The sequence below is a fragment of the Phaethon lepturus genome, unplaced genomic scaffold (assembly GCF_000687285.1).
Source record: "Phaethon lepturus isolate BGI_N335 unplaced genomic scaffold, ASM68728v1 scaffold16978, whole genome shotgun sequence".
Classification (NCBI taxonomy): domain Eukaryota; kingdom Metazoa; phylum Chordata; class Aves; order Phaethontiformes; family Phaethontidae; genus Phaethon; species Phaethon lepturus.
This window is the reverse complement of record NW_010555662.1, coordinates 1-24,326: the sequence shown is the minus strand read 5'-3', so window position 1 is coordinate 24,326 and position 24,326 is coordinate 1. Positions and strand designations below refer to the sequence as shown.

General features: G+C 38.8%; 1 protein-coding gene across 1 annotated transcript; it reads left to right on the top strand.

The window, feature by feature from the left end:
* Positions 1-179: 179 nt before the first annotated feature.
* FBXO3 (F-box protein 3) lies at positions 180-20,422 on the top strand (the record flags this gene model as incomplete). The annotated part of the gene is made up of 11 exons (XM_010292247.1): positions 180-254; positions 2,926-3,025; positions 6,371-6,534; positions 9,008-9,122; positions 11,412-11,616; positions 13,227-13,272; positions 15,560-15,644; positions 16,504-16,626; positions 17,079-17,194; positions 17,591-17,781; positions 19,883-20,422. Coding segments are annotated over 11 exons (1,346 nt in total), but the record flags the coding sequence as incomplete, so codon positions are not given.
* Between the last annotated feature and the right edge of the window lie 3,904 nt (positions 20,423-24,326).

Below are 24,326 nucleotides of genomic sequence, written 5' to 3'. Positions count from 1 at the left end.
TGGGCGGGCTGGGGAGGGCTGTTGCAGGCACCGCGGGCGAAGCACTGCCAGGGCCCCACCGCCGTGTAGGAAGAGGGCTTGGAGGAGCTGCTGTGTGGAGGACATACCCTAAAGCACCGTTCCTTTCCAGGAACAGTGGCGTTCTTCGGGTTTTTTGCCTTTTTTTTTTTTTTTTTAAGCAAAAGGGAATGTCGTCTGTTTTGCTCTCCCCCATGATATGTTGGTTTTGTGTGTTGCTAAGTTACAATTTAGAGATGAACCAATAAGTGAATTTGTGAAATCACTAATTCTCTGGAACTGTTGTGTGTCTGTGGGCAAACAAAGGGCGGTTTTGTTGCCAGTAAATATATTCAGTTATTCGAATGAGCTGTTGTTTGAGGAAATCCAAAGGAAATGAAATAGGACGACTTTTCAGGAAGAAAAAACATGAATGGAAGTTGCAAAGCTCCCCTTGGACAGTTTACTAGATGACTGAAGTTATGAGTCATAGAATGAAGATGAGAGTATGTTGTTAGCTAGAACCTTACCAATGAAGTACAAGCAGTGGCAGTGATTGAAATCACAGTATATAATCAGAGGGAGGAGGAATAGGTATGAGTAAAATAGAATATTATCAGAACAGTTATTGCTTGGGGTTCCCCCCCCCCAATATTCCTCAAGAAATCTAAAGATATCAGGCACAATATTGTTAGGATAACAGCAAAAAAGAAATTAAGCTTGTGCAAAATCAAACAATTGTTACAAGTCAAGTATGGATGATTTAATAGTAGTTGCTAATGGTGTAGTAAAGGCACTACCTATTTTTGTTATTATTGGACAAAACAGGATGAATTTTGCTGTGCAAGGACAATTGTGTAGACAAAAGGACAAAACTGTGTAGTTTTCTTATTTATAAGAAGGTTTTTTTGTATTTATAAGGTCAGTAATGTCAGTTGTGCATAACTGGCTGTTTGTAGTACTCGGCATCAATTGTGGAGATCTCTAGCTTGCTTACATTTGTTTTAGCGATACATATATCCTCTGACCATTACAAACATTACAGTTTCCCTAGTATTCCACAGGTTGGTTAGCCTGGTGGTGACCTTTAAATAATGGAAAAGCTGACAGGTGACCAAATACTTATGTAATTAATGAGTGGCTTTAATTGCATCTTTGATCATGTTTGATGCCACGGTGATGTCTTTCCTACCAGAAATTACAGACTTGATAGATAAACACCAATATAATAGATTTCTGTAAGGGCTTTGACTTTGGGATATTTCTGTTCTGTTCCCCCTCCCCCCAAATAATAAAATATCCCAATGTCATGAATGAAGTTCTTACGTGGCCAAATATCAAGGTTTGAAGCGAATGTGTTTATGTCTGTGTCACTGCAGAGGGGAGGGGTAACGGCAGGACATACAGGAGAATCACTTCACTTTGTTGAGTTTGATTTTGAAATAGTAATACAGTTCTAGTTTAAACAGATTATAATGGATATTTGGGTGGAAAAGATTGGATTGAACAGGTAAATAGGAATAATTCTGTAGTCTCAGGGCAAGATGCTTTCACCTGCCCTGGATTTTGACTGATTTTACTTATCAAAGACAAGATTGAGAGGCATCTTTATTTCAGTATGCATCTATGTCCCTTTACACTGTTGGTCTTTCTTACTTACTAGTTTTGGAACTACACTGAAAAAAAAAAACCCAAAAGCAGTAACTGGAAGCTTAAGTTTGGTAACCTCATTTGGGGTACTTAGATGTTAATCACAGCCATTAAAACACACACGTTAACTGTTAAAACAAGCTACCGGGGAAGTGATGTTGCCACATCTAAATTGGTGGTATCTTTTGGAGAGTTTCTTTAAAGCATGACTGATAATTCAGCTCAAACATAGAAGAAAAAAAGGTTTATTGTCTGGTGTCCAGGTTAGATTGAATGAGGCAATAAATTCTTTTAAGTTCTTTGAATAACACAATAATTCCCTGTGTTATTGCTCTGCATGTTGCCAATGCTTTGCCACTCCTTCCTATTCATATAAATACACAGAAATGTCTTGCTGTCAATAACAGTCGTACGTTCCAGAAAGGCTTTGTAACTGTAAAAGTAAATATGGGAACAGACTCTATTTGATGCTTTTAAAGAGCAAGTTAGCAGGCATTGGGATCATAGGTTAGCTTTTGCTGTATCATTGCATCAAGCAAAGACCAACTTCAGTGATTTCTGAGGATGGTTTTGAGACTTGTATCCTACAGGTTTTCTAATACTGCATTTGCAATAATTCTTTTAATTTCCTGAAGTAGTGATGTTACCTGTAATGAAATGGCAAGACCTTACATATGGTCTTCTTTAAAGTGAGCTTGCAGTACTTACGTCCAGGTCCATTGTCCTTTGTATTTTTCCTGTGTCTGCTTCTGATCATGAAGTTTGTTATTTAAACAACTTAAACTGGAAAGCAACTTTTTAATACTCAAACTGCATAGTTTCTGTAGCTTGCTGTTTGAGCTTTCAGTAGTATGGAAACAGTGGAAAAGGTGAGGTAGAGACTGACAAGCCAGATAAGAAAGCAATTTAAATCATAATAACTAGCCTCTGCTACTGGAATGCTTACTGCTGGTGGAGTGGAGTCATGCTGGAATCTTTCAGACAATGTTTATGATGGCGTATGTCTGCAGGATGACCTGCTTTACAAAATTACTTAATTGTTGGCAGTTCTTGAAGGGTGTAGAAAAGTGGTTCACAACTTAAACACAGCTGGAATGAAGACTTTTAACCATTGTAAGCACAACTCTAAAAAGGACAGCTAGCTAACTTTCAAAATCTGCATTTATTTCATGAGCATGCAATATGTAATGTACTGGTCAGTATTTATTTTTTATTTTATAATTGTTATAATTATTTTGTTTATTTTGCAATTCTTCGGCAAACAAATTTAATGCTTTTATATTTCTAGTTGCTGCTATTTGAGTCGAAGATTAAATCAGCTATCAAGCCATGATCCGTTGTGGAAAAGACACTGCAAGAAATACTGGCTTATTTCAGAGTAAGTGTGGTGGTTTTATGCCTTTTTTTTTTTTTTTTTTTTGGCTATGAAAATAAGGTTTATGTTATTGTGCTGTCTGTTTATGTCCACGTTACTTCTAGCAACTCTAAGATTGAATTGATGTTCACCAGCTTCTCACCAGCTTCAAACCGATGAAAGGTTAGAGGTATCAAAATGTTAATCTCCTAAAAAAGCTTCATGAATGTACAACTGTTAAAGTTTTGTGGATGGGTGGAAAAGAGGTGCCCTGTTAATACCTAGGCTGAAGGAGAAGCTGCAGTTTGACCTTATCAGACACCAAATATTCTACGGAGGAGTAATATTCTGAGTGCTGTAATTACGAGGGGTAGAACTGGATGATTGTTTCAAGGGTAGCCATGGCTGCAATCACAGAATAGTTGAGGTTAGAAGAGACCTTCTGAGCCAGGCCAACTCCCCTGCTTACACAGGGTCACCTAGAGCAGGTTGTCCAGGACCGTGTCCAGTGTTGTATCAGTGGCCACTGCTGAGAAGAGTCTGGCTCCATCTTTACTCCTTCCCATCACGTAATTGTGCACATTGATAAGATGCCCCCTGAGCCGCCTCTAGGCAGAAGAGTTCCAGCTTTCTCACCTTCCTCTCATGTGAAAGATCCTCCAATCCTATAATCAGTTTTGAGGCCCTGCACTGGACTTGTTCAAGCATGCCCATATCTTTCTTGTACTGGAGAGCTCAGAACTGAACACAGTACTCCAGATGTGGCCTCACTGGCGCTGACTAAAGAGGAAGGATCACATCCCTTGACCTGCTGGCAACAATTTTCCTACTATGGCCTAGGATACCGTTGGCCTTTTTTGCTGCGAGGGTGCATTGCTGGTTTGTGGTCAGCTTGGTGTCTACCAAGACCCCCAGGTTCTTCTCAGCAAAGCTGCTTTACAGCTGGTCAGCCCCGGTGTATACTGGTGTCTGGGGTTATTCCTCTCCAGGTGCAGGACTTTGCATTTCCCCTTGTTGAACAGGAGATTCTTCTCTGCCCTGTTTGTGCAGCCATTCAGAGAGACCTCAACATCTGCTGTATCAACCACTCCCCACAGTTCTGTAGCATCTGCAAACTTGCTGAGTATGTACTCTGTCCCATCATCCAGGTCACTAACAAAGATATTAAATAGTATTGGTCCCAGTACTGAGCCCTGGGGTACACCACAAGTGACTTGCCTCCAACTGACCTCCCTTGGGTCTGGTCATTCAGCCAGTTTTTGGTCCACCTCGCTATCTGCTTATCAAACCCATACTTTGTCAGCTTCTCTGTGATGGTATTAACAGAGAGTCAGTGTTGAAGGCTTCACTAAATTTGAGGTAAACAACATCCGCTGCTCTCCCCTCAACTATCAGGCGAGTCACCTCATTGTAGAAGGCTGTTGGGTTGGTCAAGCATTATTTACCCTTTGTAAATCTATGCTGACTGCTCCTGATCACCTTCTTGTCTTCCATGTGTTTGGAAATGCTTTCCAGGAGGATTTTCTCCATCATTTTCTCAGGGAAATCACACTGGGCTATGTAAAAAGTTTCACATATGTGGTTCTTGAGGTGTTGTGGTTTGTGTTTGGTTTTTTTTCTGTTCTGCTTGCTTGCATTGAACTCAGGATGTCTGTTAAGTGGAAGCTAACTATAATGCTATCAATCCATATCTTTGCTAAAAAAGAGGTTTTCTCCAAGAACTGAGAAAGCTCGTGGAGTTGACTGAAGTGAATTAGCAACCAGTTTTGTTACTGCTTATCCCCTCCTGTGTCCTGTTTTCTAGACAATATCTTTCTTTTTAGATTATAAATTGTGAGCAGGATTAACTATTTATGACTTCAGTGGTCAGTTCCATATATTTTTCCATTATTCAGGTTATGCAGGTGCACCTTGTATTACATGAGTAGCCTAAGATGGCAAGACAGCTAGTGATAAGGAGTTAATATATATGCATAAGTGGGTGGAGGAGGTAATTTAGGAAAACATTTCCCAAGTGGTAGTTTGTAATGTGTATTATAATGCGTATATCATATAGACCTTATTAAAAATTAACAGCAGACAAAGGTGATTCCACAAAGATAAACATACTGTGTGTATTCTAATGATATGCAGCTTATGAAGATATAACACAATTTGTAAAATTTTGTCTTGAGATTCTCCGCATAAAAATCCTAAGCGATATTCATACTAGAATCCAAACTAGAAAAGAAAATCTGGGGTGGGGGCATGCGGGCAGGGAAAGAAGGAGAGGAAATGGGACCTTCAAGCTGAGTACCTGATGCTTTAGAAGAGGAACTTCACGTAGACCGGGAGGAAGATGAGGGGGTTGTAGGGCTTTGCTTAGGAGAACTAGCTCAGGGTTAGTCTCTGAGATGCTGGCTTCTCCATAGCCAAGACAAAATGAGTAATGAAAGCTGTAGATAATTTCTACAAATAACATTTGGAGGGTGAAAATGCTGAATCTTCTGTTGCCTGCTGAGACATAATTCACTTTGGGATTTTTTTCTTTTACCTCTTTTGGTTTGACATTAGTCTGGGAAGTTAGATAAACTAAACTTACACTAATTTTTTTCCCTCCTCAACTCTTTTTGAAGTAGTAAGGTTCTTCTCTCCTTTTTAGAGCTAGAGAGATCTTAAAGCTTATGTGAAGACTTCTCAACTGTTACATTTTTATTTAGGTGTACAAACCTGTACTAGATCTTTTAGATACAGCATGCTGATTGGAGTTTGAGGAGTTGGAGTATATCCTAAAACAAAGATGCAAAGGCAGCTACAATTTGGAGGCAAGCATCCTTTGTAGATCTTAGTCAGCACTTTTTTGGCAGCCTGTCTTCCATAGCCTGCTGTTGTGCCTGTGAGGAGTACTGAATATGCAGTAATGCCTTAAGAAACTGCCTTTCCAGATCAGTGCACAGAGTTCTTATTTAACTCTTTGGTTTGCTCCTTAATCCTTCTTATTGGGTAGACAAAGGAGTTTGTGACTAATGCAGTAAATCAGAAAATTAGATTTATTTTTTTTAAGGCCTTCTCTGTGCGTGTGTAAAATGTGATCTGGATTAGCTATTCAGCAGTTCTAAAAGTTAATAATAGACAGCACTCTGTTTAAAGGAATACTTTTTCCAAATTTTACTTCGATACTAAGTACCCCTAATGTTTTCTAATTCTGTTGCAAGTTGCTGTGGAATAGATGCCAGAATTAATTGAGTTTGTGTAGCTTCACGTGACTCAGTGTTCCTGGCTTAATGTTATGCATACTGTTTCTGCCAAATAACAAATACTAACTTCTTGATTTTAGAAGTCAGGGTTTTTAGGCTGGTCTTTAAACTTACTGTCTTCGTGTCCACTTAGAGAGGAAAAAAGTCAACGAAATCAGAGCTGGAAAGCCATCTTCATCAGTACCTACTCTGACCTAGGAAGATACATCCGGTACTATGCTACATTGAAAAAAGCCTGGGATGACCTAGAAAAATACTTAGGACAGCGATGCCCTCGGATGATTGGTTCTTTGAAAGGTACGGTGTTAATACCTGCTTTCTCTAGTAGCTTGGCTGATGCGACATTATCTGTTATTAAGTTTCATAGTGCTTTCATCCTAGCTCTGCGCCTCAAGTACCAGAGCCCTGAAGTCAAGTAGATGTGCTTTCCCTTCCCCTCCAGTAAATAAGTAAATCAGACTACATGCATACTCCTTGCCCAGTTACTAGTGGTGCAAGGTTCTCTGAAGATTTCTTTTCAGAGAAGAAACCAAGATTTTTTTTTTTTTGTTCTAGTGCCCAGTCTATCTTCTATATCTCCTGGATAATCAGGAAGTTAATACTCTTTTACTGTTTTTGTCTTTGGTTGCTATGACTGATTTTTTTTTTTCTGTTTAATTAAGTTTTAGTTTAAGAATCCCACTGCTGCAAGGACTTGGGACCTGTTGGTGTGATTTTTTGTGAGATTTTTTTTTAAGACCCAACTAAAACACCTTCACATGAAAACAGGCATTGTAAACTAAAGCCAAACAAAAAGGAAGTATTGAGTTTTTTTCTCTTCTGTAGGTCTTACTATGGTCTTCTAATGAAGGTAAATTAGTGGCCAAAAGAGAATTTTTACTTCCACTTCCCCCCCCCGCCGAGATTATTTTTAAATTAAGTTTGTGTTTTAATACTTGAAGTACTTCCAGTATTCTGGTTCATAAGACATACAGCAAGTTTGGGCTTTTCTGTTATAGGGACAAAATAGCTCTTACATTTTCAGCTGTGCTTCAGTCTTCTGTGTGAAGTTGACTATTAGACCAAGATGCTTGATTTAACATGATTTGTGAAATTAAGAGAAATCTGTAGAACGTGATCTCTTTATGATGTAAATCTTACATGTTTCTTGGCTTGCTGGATAGTGCCAGATTCTTAAGTTGTGCTAAGTATTTGTGAGTAAAAGAACACAGTTAGAATTTAACATTTACTGTTTTCTTTAAAGATTTTTTTTGTTTGTTTTTTGTTATGTCTAAGTGTTAGTGAAGGAATGTCTTTTTAGGAGAAGGTCAGAGGGGTTATATGTAGCCTGAATTCTTGCGTAACACAGGCCGGGATACTTGATGTAGAGATCCATGCCTTGATTCTGTAACTTCCATGCTGCTCTATTGAAAACATAGACTTCACTCAGCTATACAAAACCACTGAATTGTCAGTCAAATATTTTTGTTAATAAAATGGAAAGTGTCTGTGTTGGAGGTGTTGAAATGGAACAGATTTTTACTTTCAAAATCCTCCCTAGGAATTTGATGCAATGAAGCTTCTGTTTGTCTACAGAAAGACAAAAATGAATTTAAAATTATCAATTTCCACACTTGTATAGTGATGGCAGGTTTTAGCAGGAGCTCTTCCATAACTTACACCTTTTTAAAACCATTTGTACAGGATCTTGTCTCAATGCATTGTTAAATTATGCCATATAAATGAAACTAATAACAAATATGAAAAGGGCTTAAAAAATAAAATTGCCAAAAAAATCTTGATTGGAATAGACCACACAGGCCACCCAGTTGATCTTTGGTAGAAGTGAGGGTGTGGAAACCCCCACAAAGTGTGTGTGGAGGTCTAGGAGTAGTCACTTCCCACCCCTTCTATTGATGATGATATGAAAATGCCCCTGTTACAACTCATTTATTGCTTCAAATTCCAGGTGAACGGTGACTGCAGCCAACATTTCTTTGTTACAGATTGGACTGGAAACTGAAAGAAGCAACCCTTAGAATGAAGAAAGTAAAATCAATATTGCCTAACAATTTTAAGTGGGACTCTGTCAGCTAATGACAATACTGTGGGGAAAAGGTTCATTTCACTTCATAAGTACTTTCTGCTTGTCAGGCCTGTTGAGATTTCATTGGTGGAGATTGGTGCTGTATTAAGTAATCGGTTAATGTAGCCAGCTTCCTTTCAAATTCATGTATCCTAGGTGGCACAGAATGAAGTCTCCAGATATTGACTTGAGTCCATGTTTGTTTGATCAAGGCACTTACGATTTCCATGCTTTGTATTTGAAATACTTGATTTCTAGCGATTCTGGCCACTAACATGAATTTAATCAGTGGAAGATTCTTGAGACCATACTAGTAGACAGCTGTGTCCCAAAGTTGAACTGAATTTATCTTGCTTTTGTATGTCTGTTAGTTCACTTTGTCTGAATTATAAGTGGCAAAACACTTCGAAATATGTATTTCTTCTATGGTAACAACAACAACAACAAAAAAATCCACAGTGGTAAAGTTGCTGGGGCTACTTAAAATTCTCTTTGACAGTTGGAAACATGCTGTTATGCCTAGAATGTAGCTAGTTTTTTGCCTTATTTCTAGCCATGCAGCTCTGATGAAATGATGTGAAATAAAATTTTAAAGGAGAGGTCTTAACACAAATTCTAATATTCACCTTTTTGAGGAACAGCATACTGGGCTTGATTCCCCCTCCAAAACTGCCACTTAATACTCCTATTTCTTTTTGTACACAGAGAGTGTGCGGGAGGAAGATCTAGATGCTGTGGAAGCACAAATAGGTTGCAAACTTCCTGATGACTATCGATGTTCGTTTCGTATTCATAATGGACAGAAGCTAGTTGTTCCTGGGTAAGGAGTGAAAACTACATACCAAGTTACTAATTCCTTTTATATTCCTTGGATACTTTATTTATTAAAAAGAGAAAACATCTGCTGAACAGGATAGATGAAGCATTAAATATGTTGTAACTGAGTGACTGCTTGAAGTGACACTTCTAGATTTGGCTATCTTCTAGTCTCAGAAGTAATTAAGAACACAGTATAGATTTCTAATTGCTCAAATTACTACTTTTCCTAGTGAAAAGCTTTTTTTTTGGTAACAACTAAAACTTCCAACTGTTAGACTTTTAATCATACAATTGCAAGTTGCTCCCCTGAAGTTTTGCTTTGTATTACATAAGTAAATTAGCCTCCTGCACTCTTCAGGTATCATTATTTAATAACTTTTTTCTTTAAAATAGTTAGGGAATAACTTGCAAACCAGGTAGTCATTTTAAGTAGAATGAAAAGGTCAGTTCTGCAAATTAAGTTTTCTCAGTAGAAGATTTTACAGTTTTATGCAGTTTCAGCAATTAAAAACTCCTTTTACATAAGGTTAGAGGGTGAATGACCAAACAGTTTCCCACCTTTCGGCTATAGAAAAAGTTCACAGGTCAGCGCTTAATGTAAGTGCCGCAAACAACAGCAGAAAATGGAAAGCTAGGGCAAATCATTGCAGTGTCTGCAAGGGGCAAGGCGTTCATGTTGCTCTGCCAAAGCCTTCACTAGTGAAGAAGGTGCAGCTTTCTCCAATTCTAGTATTGTATGTGCAGAAGGGATATGGGAAACCATTTTTATGCAGCCATAAGGATGACTTTTAGGTCTGATGTGGGACCCTGGAGCCAGAAAGGCTGCCACCCTGCGAGTGGAGGGAGTAGTCTTACTGCTTGCTTTCTTGTGGGAGATAAATACTGGAAATACCAGGTGTAGGTAGTGAAAGTCTATGCAGCAAGTTGTTGGCATGTTAGACCAGAAATAGAGATTTGGTACTAGTTGTCATTGTTTGATGCTTCAGGTTTCTGTGTTTGGATGTTAGCGTCGCTTTTTAAACTGTAGAACATGCTAATTCCAGGCAAGACTACGTAAGGAAAAAGAGGAATGGAACCTGTTGCCCAAGATTGGAGCAGCTTATATCGTGCTGACGTGTGGCAGCTTGTGCCTGAGTCACTGCTTTCATAACACCAGTAAAAGCTTAGCATCTGCAAGCATTTACTTCTGAGAACGTCGTGAAAGGCAAATTAGAAGGGAGTATGGGTGGGGAGGTGTATATTACAGGTTTGTGTACTCTTATTGCTAAGCACACTGCTGTAGTGTGTGCCCTTGTAGTTGATTAATTTGCTCATGTTACCCCCTTTATCATTCTTCCATTGTCTGCTCCTTTATTACATTGAGTATAGGTTGCTTGGTTTTTTTTATTTTCAGTCTAGCTCTCATCTAGCCCAAAATTCATGTCAATGTTAACTTTAGCTTCCGATGCTCACCTCCATTCCTAATCTGTTACGTATTTCATATTAGTACTACTTTTTTCCAAATGTGTACATTTTCTTATGTATAGAGAGGCTCCTTTCACTGTCTTCAGTGTCACTTCCTTATTGTCAAAACCAACCAAACGAATAAAAAAACCCCATCCTTTGCTGTGGTGCCTACAAAAAGCTAGAGGAAAAAATCAGACAGACAGTTGATGGTCTTGCCATGTCATGCTGATGAATATTGTCTCATTCTTTCCTTGTATGTCTGTTTACTTGTGTCTGTGTGCCTTAGCTTTTACAGTGAGATTACAGTCTCTCTTCAATGGTAATTTTGCTTGTTTACTGCTCAACCTTTTCTCCAAAGCATAAAGCACCTTGCTCACTGTAGTTTTGATCGATGACTGTTATTATAGCAGCTTGGTATTTTCATTGAAAAATCCTGGGTGCTTTGATAGTATTGAAATGAACTCGCACAAAATTTGAGATGAGGAGCACCGGTTATTATCATATTATGCTACTATAGGAAGCTGCATCAGCTGTGAACGGCTTCTTTGAAGTAGTTGCAGACTTGATGGGAATCACCAACACAGTTTAAAATGGTGTTTTGGGATGCATAAAACATACAAGGAAGTGTTTATCTTAGAGCCATCAAGCCTCCCTTTGTGAAGGTTGATGTTGAGAACTGATAACAGAGTTCAGCACCTGGATGTTAGACTTGGACTTCATCTAAGTCTAATACGCATCTAGAACATTGATAGAATCAATGCTTAGAAAATATTTAAAGCTATCTTTGCCTTGTAAGTGGTATCTTCTGTTTATCTTTCCTTTTTTGTTGTTGTTGTCTCTTAAGTTTGATGGGAAGCATGGCACTGTCGAACCACTACCGCTCTGAAGACTTGTTGGATATCGACACAGCGGCTGGAGGTTTTCAGCAGAGGCTAGGTCTGAAGCAATGCCTTCCTCTTACTTTTTGCATTCATACTGGCCTGAGTCAATACATGGCCCTGGAGAGTGTGGAGGGACGAAATAAATACGAGATCTTCTATCAATGTCCAGTAAGGAAGATACGTTTATACATGGGAATGTACTTTTCTAATGATTGATGGTGTCCCTTTGCATGTTATCAGATACCTGAAATATTTTACATGGCAGAAGGTGACCATGCTAGTTTGTTGCTTGCCCTTGAGTTGCCATCTGGTTTGCATCAAAGCCCCCAAGTGGGATGGTTAGTAAGTGAAAGCAATTTACATGAAGTTGTTAGTGGCTATAGCAGTTTCTGTAGGTTCATGATGGTGGGCAACAGTCATCCTTATTGGAAGATTTTTATTTTTTTTTTTCACACTATGGCAAGTATATACTCTTGTATATATTCTTTCTGTAAGGAAGAAAAGCTTCTCCATTATGGAAGATCAGATATGTTAAATGTAAACTTACAACAATAAATGATACCCCATGGTTTGTAAGCAAAACTTACTCTCCAGTGAAAGAACAAATTGCTCTTGAACAGGTTCTTTGTAGAATGTAATTATTTGAGTATTTTTAATAATTCTTATAGCTGTAGTATTTTAAGATGGCCATATTTTTGCTAGTGAAGCTTAAGGATATTATACCTAACAAGAATTTAGCACTTTCTCTCCTTATCTGTGTCCTGATGACTTTCCCCCCACCAAAAGAAGGTGGGGTGAGTAAAGGGTGTTTCTTGTAAAAAAAGGTGGGGATCTTCATCTTGCTATGGAGTTCCTGGCAGGTTTTGTTTTTTTTTTTTCCAAAGCCTGTAGCAATGAGATTTCTAGGGAATGCCTTGATAATGGATCACTTGAAGGATCTTAAGGCCCCACTTTCTATTATGCTGAGTATTTAAACCTTCTGGAGTATTTAAACCTGGATAATGCTTCGGAACTTGGAAGATTACTGACACACTTAGATGTTGGTTCATCTGTGGACAGCCCTGCTTTTTTCAGGGGAGAATATGGTAGTACAGGAGCTGGGATTGTTTAGCCTGGAGAACCTCGAGAATCTTACCAATGTGTATAAATATCTGATAGCAGGGCATAAAGAAATCAAAGCTAGAATCTTCTCAGTGATGCATGCCCAGTGACAGAAGAAGAGGCAATGGGCACAAGTTGAAACACAGGAAACTTGATCTGGACGTCCACAAAAATGTTGTTACTGTGAGTGTGGTTGAACACTAGAACAGGTTACTCTGAGAGGTTGTGTAGTTTCTGTCCTTGGAGAGTCAAAACTCAGCCGGACATGATCCTGGGCAACGTGCTATAGCTAAGCTTGCCTCAAACCAGAGGGATTAGACAGATCATCTCCAGAGGTCTCTTCCAACCTCAGCCTTTCTGTGCTTCTGTTTTAAGGCAGTATTTTTGGGGGCCTTGTTTCTTGAATGATGCGTTAAATCTGATTTTATATGCATGAGCCTGAGTGGAATGTTCAAGCTGTATATTCAGTGATCACATAGGCACTCACGGGGACAGGCATGTGTGCTTTCTATGTTTGAATATCTGACTGGGAGTATAATGATGTAGTAAGCAGCCAGATTTCACGTTTAGTGAATATAGGGAAAGGGTTCCCTGTATCCTGTTTCAGGTGTTGCATTTTAACCTTGAAAGTCTAAGGTTGTCCTTCTAATACATCCATAAACTTCTTCCCCTTTTAGGACCAAATGGCTCGCAATCCATCTGCTATTGATATGTTCATTACAGGTAATACTTTAGCTAAAATATTCTGCAAAATGTTTTAATTGTGCTGTTTAGAAAATGCACGTCAGTATGACTTGAACAGAGCAAGCGTTCTGAATTTTCTGTGCTGCTTGTAAGACTCTAACCTACTTTAAAATATCAGTGGTTATTTGAAATGAGATGCAAGTTTTCTCTATTAAAGCTTGTCCTTCTGTGTGTCTTGTATACAAATCATTCGGTGTACTAACCTGTCTAACAAGATGAGCAAAACCTTTAAGTTAGCCATCATGGGGGTGACGTAAGCAGTTATTAAATACAACACCCAAGTGGACAGAAAGATTTTTTTTTTTCTAGTAGTTTTTGTAGCCATGTTAGAAGTTGGAAATATTTTGTGTCCCTTGATGAAATCTAATTAACTATAAGCGTGGCTGCAGAAGATGACCTTTCTGAATTTTTGATTTGCCTGGTTGCTTTGTTCAAAGGATAAAGGAGGGAAGGGGGAAACTGTGTAATTGTAGCTTGGTTGTGTAGCAGTCTGTCATGATCATCTGTCTGACATGTACGTTGACTGGAATAGTGATTTGATTATTTCTTTTTGTTAATCCACTGGAATCTGGTAATTGTGGCTATGTGTAAGTTAATTCCTTTCACTCAGTGGGAAAGCAGATGTGTAATAAATGGCACCAAAATTAATATTCAAATTTAACCTTGCACGTTTCTTAGGATATATGATTTAATATTACCATGAGAAAGCATGTTAGGGAGTGCTGTACCATTGCTGGTTTGGGTTGAAGGTAGTCAAACTCTTAGCAACGCTAATTTTAGGAAACCTTTTTATGTCCTGATTGATTGTATGAACTGATTTCAATGTGAAGTAGTCAACCTGTCATCTCTTTTACAAAAGGATTTACAAAGGATTTTGTGTGCTTTAGAACCATCATAGGAAAGATATAGCAAAAACTCAAGAGTTTCATTACTTGCCTCTTTCCACCTGACGATGATGTAATACTTTAAAGGTACTCTATGGTGAATTGGTATTGCTGCTCAAAGTTGCTGCTTTTAAGGAATTGAGTCAATGGTGAGGTGATCTGACATCATATTTAAATGTATTCCACTTGGCTGAAAGGGTTAATCCTGGCTTATCGCAGGGTGGAGGGGAAGTTTTATATACAGCGTTTATCTTGTAATTTTGAGGGTGGCAGGGTAAATTGGTCCTCTTTCTCCATTTGGAGTTACTTTATACAAGGTTTGCATTTTGTGGATTAGTCGTAGAAAGGAGGATAATAAACTTGGAGTTCCTTAGACTTCCAAAAGATCAAAGGACAGTACACATAGCTCTTGCTCAGAGGAAGAAGTGGTAAGTATGCTTAATCTAACAGGAATGGTAGTACTTGATAACACATCAGTGAAGGTAAGGATAACGATTTCTTAGTATTTCAGCTTAAATCCAGTTTTGTATCAGTAATACTGACAAATAGTCAGACAGACAAAGAACTGTGCTTTTTCTGTTGAACTTTATATTGCAATGCTTGGAAGATTTATGGTTGAGCAATTCTTTTATGGAGAGCTGTTACATCTTGTATGAAACTCTCGTCTCAGAGTTAAATTTGACAGCTTGACTGTCCACTTAGAAATCAAGCTGTTTCTAAATAATGGCTCTAGGTGGATGAAAAGCTGTTCTCAGACAATGGCTGTAAGTGTTATGAAAATCACAGGTTCTTCAGAATGACATACAGCCTTAGTCTTCTGGGTTTGTAGCAGGAGTGCGGAGTATATCTATGACTTCTACCTGTTTTTAAAGAGCGGGAAATTCTGCAACTTTCTAGCATGCTTCTTGGAAACTCTGTTCATGTGGAAACCTGGATATCAAAACTACATCCGTAAATCCACCAGTAGGCTTGCATGCCTCTTGTAGGTAGACTAGCTGGAAATAGGTATACAAGTACTATAGGCCACTATACCTGTCTTCTTTCCCAGTCATAGCAGAACAGTCATGAGCTGGAAACCAGATGATGACAGACACGAGCTTTTGAAGACCGTGATTATAATGTGAAATACTTAGCTAAGAGATTCTTTGTTTGCTGTGTCATTTCTGGAGTATGCACCCTTAACTCTTAGTTCTTGATTGGTTTCTCCAAATGATCTTTATTGGTAGAATGGACTGGAATATTGACTGACTTATTTAGATAAGTCTGAGAGTTTATTATAAAAATATTCAAAGTTTCAAACTGTTTCCTTGAAGTATTTATTGTAATGTGCTTAGTGGTAAATTTGCCTGTCCTTATGAATTCTTTTCTTCTTTGGCATCTAGGTACATCTTACTTGGAATGGTTTACATCCTATGTAAACAAAGTTGTAACTGGTGGTTATCCAATCATCAGAGACCAGATTTTCAGGTATTGCTACTGGGATTTATAACCTCACTGCAAGGTTTTGATACTTTTAGAATGTTGACTTCTTTTCAAGTAGTTATGGGTATCTGTTACAAAAGCTGATGGTGGAGGGAGAAGAAAGCATGTGAAACATATTGAAGATAAAGCTGTAAAACAGAATGCCTAAAGAAACTTTTTTTTTTTACCAGAAGCTTCAGAGTTTGTAACTTTGCATTAATGGGACCAGAATTTTGCATCATAACTGATCTGAAGTTCAGCTAACAGTATAAGATTTATTCTCCGTGCCATGACTGTGCTGCTGCTGCTGCAAGACTGTTCTGAGTTATTAAAAAAGCAATTGTTTCTGCAAGCTTGTCTCTAAAATAACACTGTTAAATATATATATAAAAACAGGACTTGTTCTGGTGTTTGAATCTTCCTGCACTTCAAATTTCTTCTAAGTACAAGGAAGAACCTTAATTCTGTCAAATTAAGATGCTATAGAACCAAGTTCCTGATCTGTAAATTAATTTGCTGTAGGAGTTTCTAGTTTGTTTTTTTTTAAATAGCATAATGACACATCCTTATCAAACAAGTGTGTTTTCATTGACTTCAGATCAGATTATACACCTAGCTTAATACAAGCATTAATGGAGGGACAAAGAGATCCACAGCTGTATGAATTTAGGTGACAGGGAAGTATACATCATAAAGACACTGCATACATACATCCTTTATTTAACTGCCAAATGGCAAATTAAGAATTACTTTTACCTTAGCACCACAGTGCTCTTATTAGTAACTAACTAATCACTTCACATGTTTAGTTTTCTGTGTTGAATTTACAGAGCTATTTGCAGAGTTAATGTTTTCCTTTTTGTAGATATGTGCATGATAAAGAATGTGTTGCTACCACAGGAGATATTACTGTTTCTGTGTCCACATCTTTTCTACCTGAACTCAGTTCTGTACATCCACCACATTATTTCTTCACTTACAGAATCAGGTAAAAATAACAACTGAATTAACTCTTACAACACAGGAAAGATCTATGTGATGTTCAAAGGATCAGTTATTGCAAATTTATGCACAGTATTCATAAACATACTGAAATGAATAGGATGCGCTCAACATTTTAATAATACTTTTTAATAAAAAAATAGTAAATCATTACCTGGTAAGGTATGCAAAGAGCCAGTCAAATTGGTAACTGGTAAAGTACAGTGGTTGGTGGGGGAAAGAAGTTACGAGTAACTCTTGAGATTTAGAAGGGACTAGATGACAATAGATAGGAAAGCAGAGGCATGGAGATGGATCCTGACAACTGATTCAGTACACTTTACCTTAGGGGATTTTTTTGCCCAGTCTTCTCGGAGAGAGATCCTAAGAATACTAAAGCATTTCTTAAAACATATGAAAGTAGTTTCATAACCATTAAGTATGCTATTTGGCTTCTAGAATTGAAATGTCCAAAGATGCTCTTCCTGAGAAGGCTTGTCAGCTGGACAGTCGATACTGGAGAATAACAAATGCCAAAGGTGACGTAGAAGAAGTTCAGGGTCCTGGAGTAGTTGGTAAGTAAAAGATTGCTTTTACGAAACCAATAGAGAGAGAGTTTTTGTATTTAATGTACATGTTATGAAAGTTACGTTATTAGCTGTTCATCATGGTGACAGAGAGTAGTAGTTGTATGGTTTGTATCAAAATCATTTTGTTGCTTGAAAGAGAGAGAGATGTATCCATCCGTTTTGTCTTGCAAGTTGTTTTGCAAGGGATGTCTGAAGATCCTGATAGTTAACTGCTCTTCAGACAGTTTTTTGAGATAAATAATTGCTGAGAATCATTTAGGCATCCACTGGAATATAAAATGATCTGCCTAAATATGTTGTGGAGTGCAAGTGCTTTAGCAAATGGCTAAACTGAAATTTTACTTCAGTCTTTACTATTGTGATCTAATACTTTACCAACAGGGGAGTTTCCAATTATCAGTCCGGGGAGAGTCTATGAATATACCAGCTGTACTACTTTTTCCACAACATCTGGGTATATGGAAGGGTATTACACCTTCCATTGCCTCTACTACAAGGACAAATTCTTTAACGTCACAATTCCCAGATTTCATATGGTGTGTCCAACATTCAAGGTGTCTACGGCACGAATGGTAAGTGGAGATGCAGTTGTGCTTATCCTAGATTTCTTTTTTCCCCTGACCTCTTTTTTTCCCAAGGACACTTAGATTAATTTCAACAGGACAGTGTAATTGTGTTTAAACTTCAATGTCATGTAATTTTTCAGTTTTGATTCTTTTCTTGAAAATCCCTGCTTTTTTTAGAACTGTTTCTCAAAAAAAAAAAAGTCATCTAAAAGTATCACTCGGTCTGTATGAATTCTTTTCAGCCTCTGGAGCATTTATTGATAAGAAACACTCCTGGTGCAAAAATTACAGTACTTTACAGTATTCAGATTGATAACTCCACATAAAACATGCTCCAATTAAGACTAAGTCTAGCAACTGTAGTAATCTTTGTAGGTAGTTTGTACATTGGTAAAGCCATGTATCCTTATTGCTCTGACTGTAGTGCTACTAGTTTAATTCAAGATCCTCAGCCCTAGCTTTCATAGGACACCATACATGGCTATGGGTCTTCCTCCTCAAGTCCCCATCTTGGTATCGAGGTCACACCTGGTTGTATCAGTGAGATCAGGGGCCCTGTGGGTTCTTGACAGAGGTAGAACGTGACCGTTCTGTTGTACTGTGTCTGAAAACAGCTGCCCCTCAGGATGCACAGAAATACCTATCTGTGTGTGTGTATGTATGTCTTCAGGGCATATTTCTGATCATGCAGACTACAGCAGTGTTGAGCTTGCTTTGCTTGTTTTGCTTTAAGGAGCTATCTCACTTCTTAATTTGTACCTAGAAACAGGGCATTGCATTAGCTGTTTGGATTGGGTCTCTTCCTTATCTCTTCTCCCAAGTAACTAGCGACAGAATGAGAGGAAGTGGCCTCAAGTTGCACCAGGGGAGGTTTAGATTGGATATTAGGAAAAATTTCTTTACTGACAGAGTGGTCAAGCATTGGAACAGGCTGCCCAGGGAGGTGGTGGGGTCACCATCACTGGAAGTGTTCAAAAAAACGTGTGGACATGGCACTTCAGAATGTGGTTTGTGGGCATGGTGGTGTTGGGTTGATGGTTGGACTTGATGATCTTTAAAGGTCTTTTCCAACCTTATTGATTCTGTGATTTCATAGTTCTTTCAAATATTCCATCTTGGTATGACCACACTGTCATCTGTTTTAGTCATAATAGCTGATTTACTTTCTCCAAGGAAAGTTTCAGTTAATAACAATCTAAAAATGATAGCAGTCCATATGACGTTCATTAGTTCTCACTGAAAGTGCCTTTCATAAAGTCATTTAATGACTTTGCAGATTGTCAAGATATTTAGCTTGCTGTTAATTATAATGTAGTTTTAGTTTGGAGATTGCAGGTGAACTATGTAATTTCTTCCTTTGCTTTGGCACACTTAGAGAAGAACGCTCTATTGCAGGGGGGTTGAACTAGATGACCATAAAAGGTTCCTTCCAGCCCAAAGACTCTATGATTTATTTTATCACTAGCATAGCCCTTATTAAGTGACTAATTCAGAAAGAACTTGAAAGTTTTTGTGTGAGCATGGAGTCTTTCCGTGGGGGTGGACATCTACTTGTACACTTCCTCACGTTTTTCTAGGAATTTGAGATGCTTGTTACCAGTAGCTCTAACAGTAAGTGCCAGCAGATGTCATGCTTCTAACAGAAAACGGCATCTCTTAACTCTTGCTCACATTTATGGGAGTTGTAACCTCCTTCTATTCAGTTGACTGTAAAAATAATTTGCTTTACTCTTTTGCTCTACTTCTGTTTTAAAGGTAGTAATGACCCTTTGTTTTTAAACTACTTTTAATAAAAGACAATGTAAGCCACCAAGAAAATTGGTACAGCGAAGATACTGAATTGTGGCTTTACATAGTTGTATGTATGAAATAATGACGGCTAATGGATATTTACTGAGTTAAAGGTCAAGCCATTTGGCAAAATGATCTCTATTGCAAATTAAACTTTGTAATTGTAAGGAGCTGGTTTTAGGATGTAGCTTGCAATGTCTACTTCAGCTAATTGACACAATAATGCAGACCAGATTTTTCCAGGCAATTGTTAGTGCTTTCTTATAACTAGCTGGAATAGAAGATTTTAATTAAATATGGATGTGTTTTGAATTAGGAAACAAATCATAACGAATACGCAGTGGATGAAGACGAAGATTCCACAGACACTGATGAATACGAAGATCGACGTAGAGTGTTGGACATTCCTGCACCTTCTGGACGCTGCCCACGTCATACCTGATGGGACTTATTTCAAAACAAAATAAACTGTTTTCAGAAGCTGAACTCTTTGGGGCTAGTGCATAAGAATATTTCTGACTATTCTAAATGAACTTTCTGTTGCACATCAGGGCAACTAGCATGAATGTTGGTGCCAGTTCTAATATTCATCAGAGTATAACTTTTTTTTTTTCCCCTGGTTTGGCAGTGGGGAGAGGGCTTGGGGGGGCAGCGGGAGGGAGGGAGAGGAAAAGAAAGGTGTTTGGGCTTTGTTCACTTTTTTTCAGAAGTGCAAAACAGCTTGATAGTTGGAGGTCATCGTATCTTACATTTTTAAGCTATTGCCTATTTATGATCATATTGCAAATGTGGTGTGGGGATTTGTTTTTATACAAGCATTTAAAATTAGCAATAGACAAGATGGCAAAAAAGGTGTATACTATTGTCCTTTCTCATGAGTTTCTACTCTTGATAACTCCTACTAAGAATGAAACTTGCAGTTTGGTCTGTGTGTCCCATTTGGGTGAGATCAGGTGCTCTTATGCTTTTTTTTTTTATTAACATAGAAGTACCAGAAAATTCTGGTCATCAAATGCGTAAATTAGGAATGAAACTGGCCTTATTTTTAGACAATCTGTCTTTCAGCTTAATTTTACGCTAAGTGACTCTGATTGGATAACGCCTTTGGAATGTAGTGTATATGCAAAATCTGCCACTGGGTAACCAAGAAATTTCTCAATAACTACAAGGTATGAATTTGTAAATAGGTTTTGGGTTTTTTCTTTATATGATGTTTGCTGTTCTGACTTTGTCACAGGTGACAAATTTATGTTGAAGTATCATGTTTCCCTAAATCCTCTATGAAATTTTGTAACTACGCCTGAATAAAAAAAAGAAAAGAAAAAAAGAGCCTGACAGAACACCAGATGACTAGAAACTTTATATTTAAAGAAGTATTTGTTTGCTTTATCACTTTTATTTTGTTTCCATTGTCACTAATAAACAACTTAACTGCCTCCTTCGCTCTGATGCGCTACATGGGATTCTTCTTGCCAAGACTCAAAACAATAATTGTGTGACTAGCATCGCTGTAGTCAGTTCCTCTTTTTGAAATCCAGAATTAGTAGCTCCCATGAGGAAACCCAGTATATTGTGGTTCCAGCTGAATGTTTCCATTATTGACTAGTTACTGCTCATACAGAAAGCCTGGTTTGTTTGTTTGGTTTTTTTACAAGTCATAGTATTAGATTCTCTGTGTGCTCATCTTTCTTTAGTGCCACCCAGCATTTGGATCTTCCACGGTGGTATAAGGTAGAAAAACAAATACTGAGTATGACCCTTAATGAAACATCTGGAGAAACAAAAACATTTGTGTTGTCCCTCACAGAAGTCTGAACAGCACTATGAATTGCTGCAGTGGTTTAAAACTGTTTCCATTTTAAGGATTCCTCAGTCTTAATGTGATGTTTGTGGTGTAATGCTTTCTCTTCACAGAAGTTTAATCATCTGTTAAAAAGATCAGTAAAAAAAAAAAAAAGGATTTAGTGGAACTAGAACTTATTGCAGTGCTGTAAGTTTATGCTGTGTTTTTAAGGACAGATAACTCATGGTCGGAGGCTTGCTTGGTACTTTTCCAGGATCTCTGTTCTAGTGAAGTGATACCAGCTGAAGGTCATAAAGCACTACAGAAACACTCCCAACTCTTGGTGATTTTAGTCTTCTCAGGGAGTGGTTCTCCCTCAGGTTGTTAAAGAGGAACTTTAATCATCTCTTACTGTAGAAGCAGCCAAGATCGAGGACAGTGCTATTCTGTCAGCTTCTGAGCACTGAGGTGTGAGGGTTTGAGGCCTCCGAGGTAAGCTCAGCTGGTGGTCACAGGACTCCTGTGAACTGTGCATGTATGAAGTGAGCAGGCAGCCAGATGGAGGGAAGGACATGTCCCTGTTACTGTACCCTTGTAACAAGAAAAAGGTTATCCCATTCCTTCAGGCAGCTGTTTCAGCACATGGCACGACACCTAAAGTTACCAGATGCAGTGTCGCTGCAAGCGTTGTAACTCTGCATTACGTGCATTTGAAGTAGAACCATGCCAGCGGTTCTCTTCACCCCACCCAAAACTCAAGCTTATGCCAAGTTGGTATGAAAAGTGAGGCGGCTGAGTCCGCTGGAGAAAACAAGAGGTTATGCTTGCCAGCACTGCTGGGCTGTAGACATCTTCACTGAGAAAGCGGGAGAGAACTGACTCAAGATCCCGTGTCAGAAGACTGCACTTCGCCAGTGCTCTGACTGAGCAAGCAGTACAAGCCACCATCCTTCAGGTTCAGCCTGAAGTTCTGTCAGTACCTGAAGGGCCTACAAGAAAGCTGGAGAGAGACTTTTTACAAGGACATGTAGTGATAGGACAAGGGGTAATGGCTTTAAACTGAAAAAGGGTAGGGAAGACTTATTTTTTTATGAAAGGTTTGGTGAGGCACTGGAACAGGTTGTCCGGAGAAGTTGTGGATGCCCCATCCCTGGCAGTGTTCAAGGCCAGGCTGGATGGGGTTCCGAGCAACCTGGTCTAGTGGAAGGTGTCCCTGCTCAGGGCAGTGGAGTTGGAACTAGACAATCTTTAAGGTCTCTTCCACCCCAACCCATTCTAGGATTCTCCTGATGCAGATCCTGGCTGACACTGGTGCTTGGTTAGCACTTCCTCCTGTCAAGGTAAAATAAGCCTTGTTGAATCATCTACGAATTCAGCATATGGTTAAAAACCTCGCACATCCAACGCAAGTATGTCTAATCTAGTCTTTTTTTTTTTTTTTGTCCCTGGAAAAGGCCTACGCTGACAGTCTCATATTTATAATTGCACTGTAGGATTCCTTTAGCATTTTTGTGGGCTTTTGCTGACTGGATGGTTTAATGGAGAGAACCTTTGGCCACCATTTCCTTGCTGTGACTACATCACGCAAGAGAAAAACAACTGGTGTGCATGCCAGTGGGGAAGAAAAAAACCCAAACCAAAATAAAAGTTGCCGTGCAAGTTACTCCAGTGCTGGATTTTTTTTCTTGTTGTTGTTTGAAGTAATTTCTCATCATCTACGTGAAGAATGTAAGGTGGAAAATTCAGGCCAAGTTGGAAATACCATGTGTGTGTGACGATACCAATAAATGCATCCTCTGCAGGATCTGTTCCCAGTTCCTCACACAGATTTCAGGATGGGAAAACAGGGAAATATTCAGCTATGGCTGAAATTAACTTCCTTGTTCCCAGTTCCTCACTGCAAAATTTTCTAAGTGAATTAATAAATTAAGGATTCTTTTTATATCAAGTTGATTGATATAAAACTGAGTTGATTCTCATTTAATGCGTTGCATACCCTAACACACAAGCATGTTACTTTCACATCCCTTTGCTTTTATTTATGGCTTAAACAGAGGTAAAATGTAAAAGACATTTATAAGATCATATGCTGAGCTGACTGGTAATCATCTTAGCTACCATAACGCACCAGCAGAATCTGTTTTACATTCTGAGTGGCTTAGGGTTTACTTTAGGTTTAATGAATGAATTGGTAGTTGTGCTGTGGTAACAAAAATAAGTCCAGAATACTTTTTAAAATACAACTGGTAGTTACAGGTATTTCATATTGTACTCAAGTCAGCACCCAATTTTTTTTCCTAAATAGCATTGAGCTGATGTAACTTAATGTAACAAAAAAACCACTTTTCGTGTCCTCAACTACATTTCAGTTGCCCTCCTTCAATGTTTTTCTATGTTGTGAGTGTTTAGCTCTATATTCCACTACCTCTGGAGGAAACTGCTGCCCTCCATTCCTGGCTGGTTCCCTTTGCATGTTCTAAAGCTCTTCATAATTTTCCTTAGTCCAGTCTATTAATTCGCATCATTTATTTAACCACAAGCGGGGATCCACGACGGGCGTGGCCGTATCGTGCATTAGGCAGGAAGCGTTTGGAGGTGATGAGCATTTGGTTGCAGTCCAGCTAAACCCCATTTTCTTCCTCCATTACTCTGTCCAGCCAAGAAGCAGGGGGACCCCAGTCGTGGTGGCTCTGGGGCTGCCCCCCAAGTGCCTTTTGAAACCCAGCTCCTGGGTGCAGAAGGGAAGTGTGGTGGGCACAACGTGCAGCTTTAGCTGCTGGGCTAGAAATCAAGCGTAGGAACAGCTACACCTGATGAGGGGTGGGAGGAATCTCTCCTTTCGCCCACGGAAAAAACTCACTAGACCTGGCACCTACGCGGCGTTAGGCACATACATACGTCGTCTGCAGGTCCGTATATAGGGGAGATCTATACGGGGTCGTGCCAGGGCCGCTGCTCCGCCCCCGGGGGGTGGCAC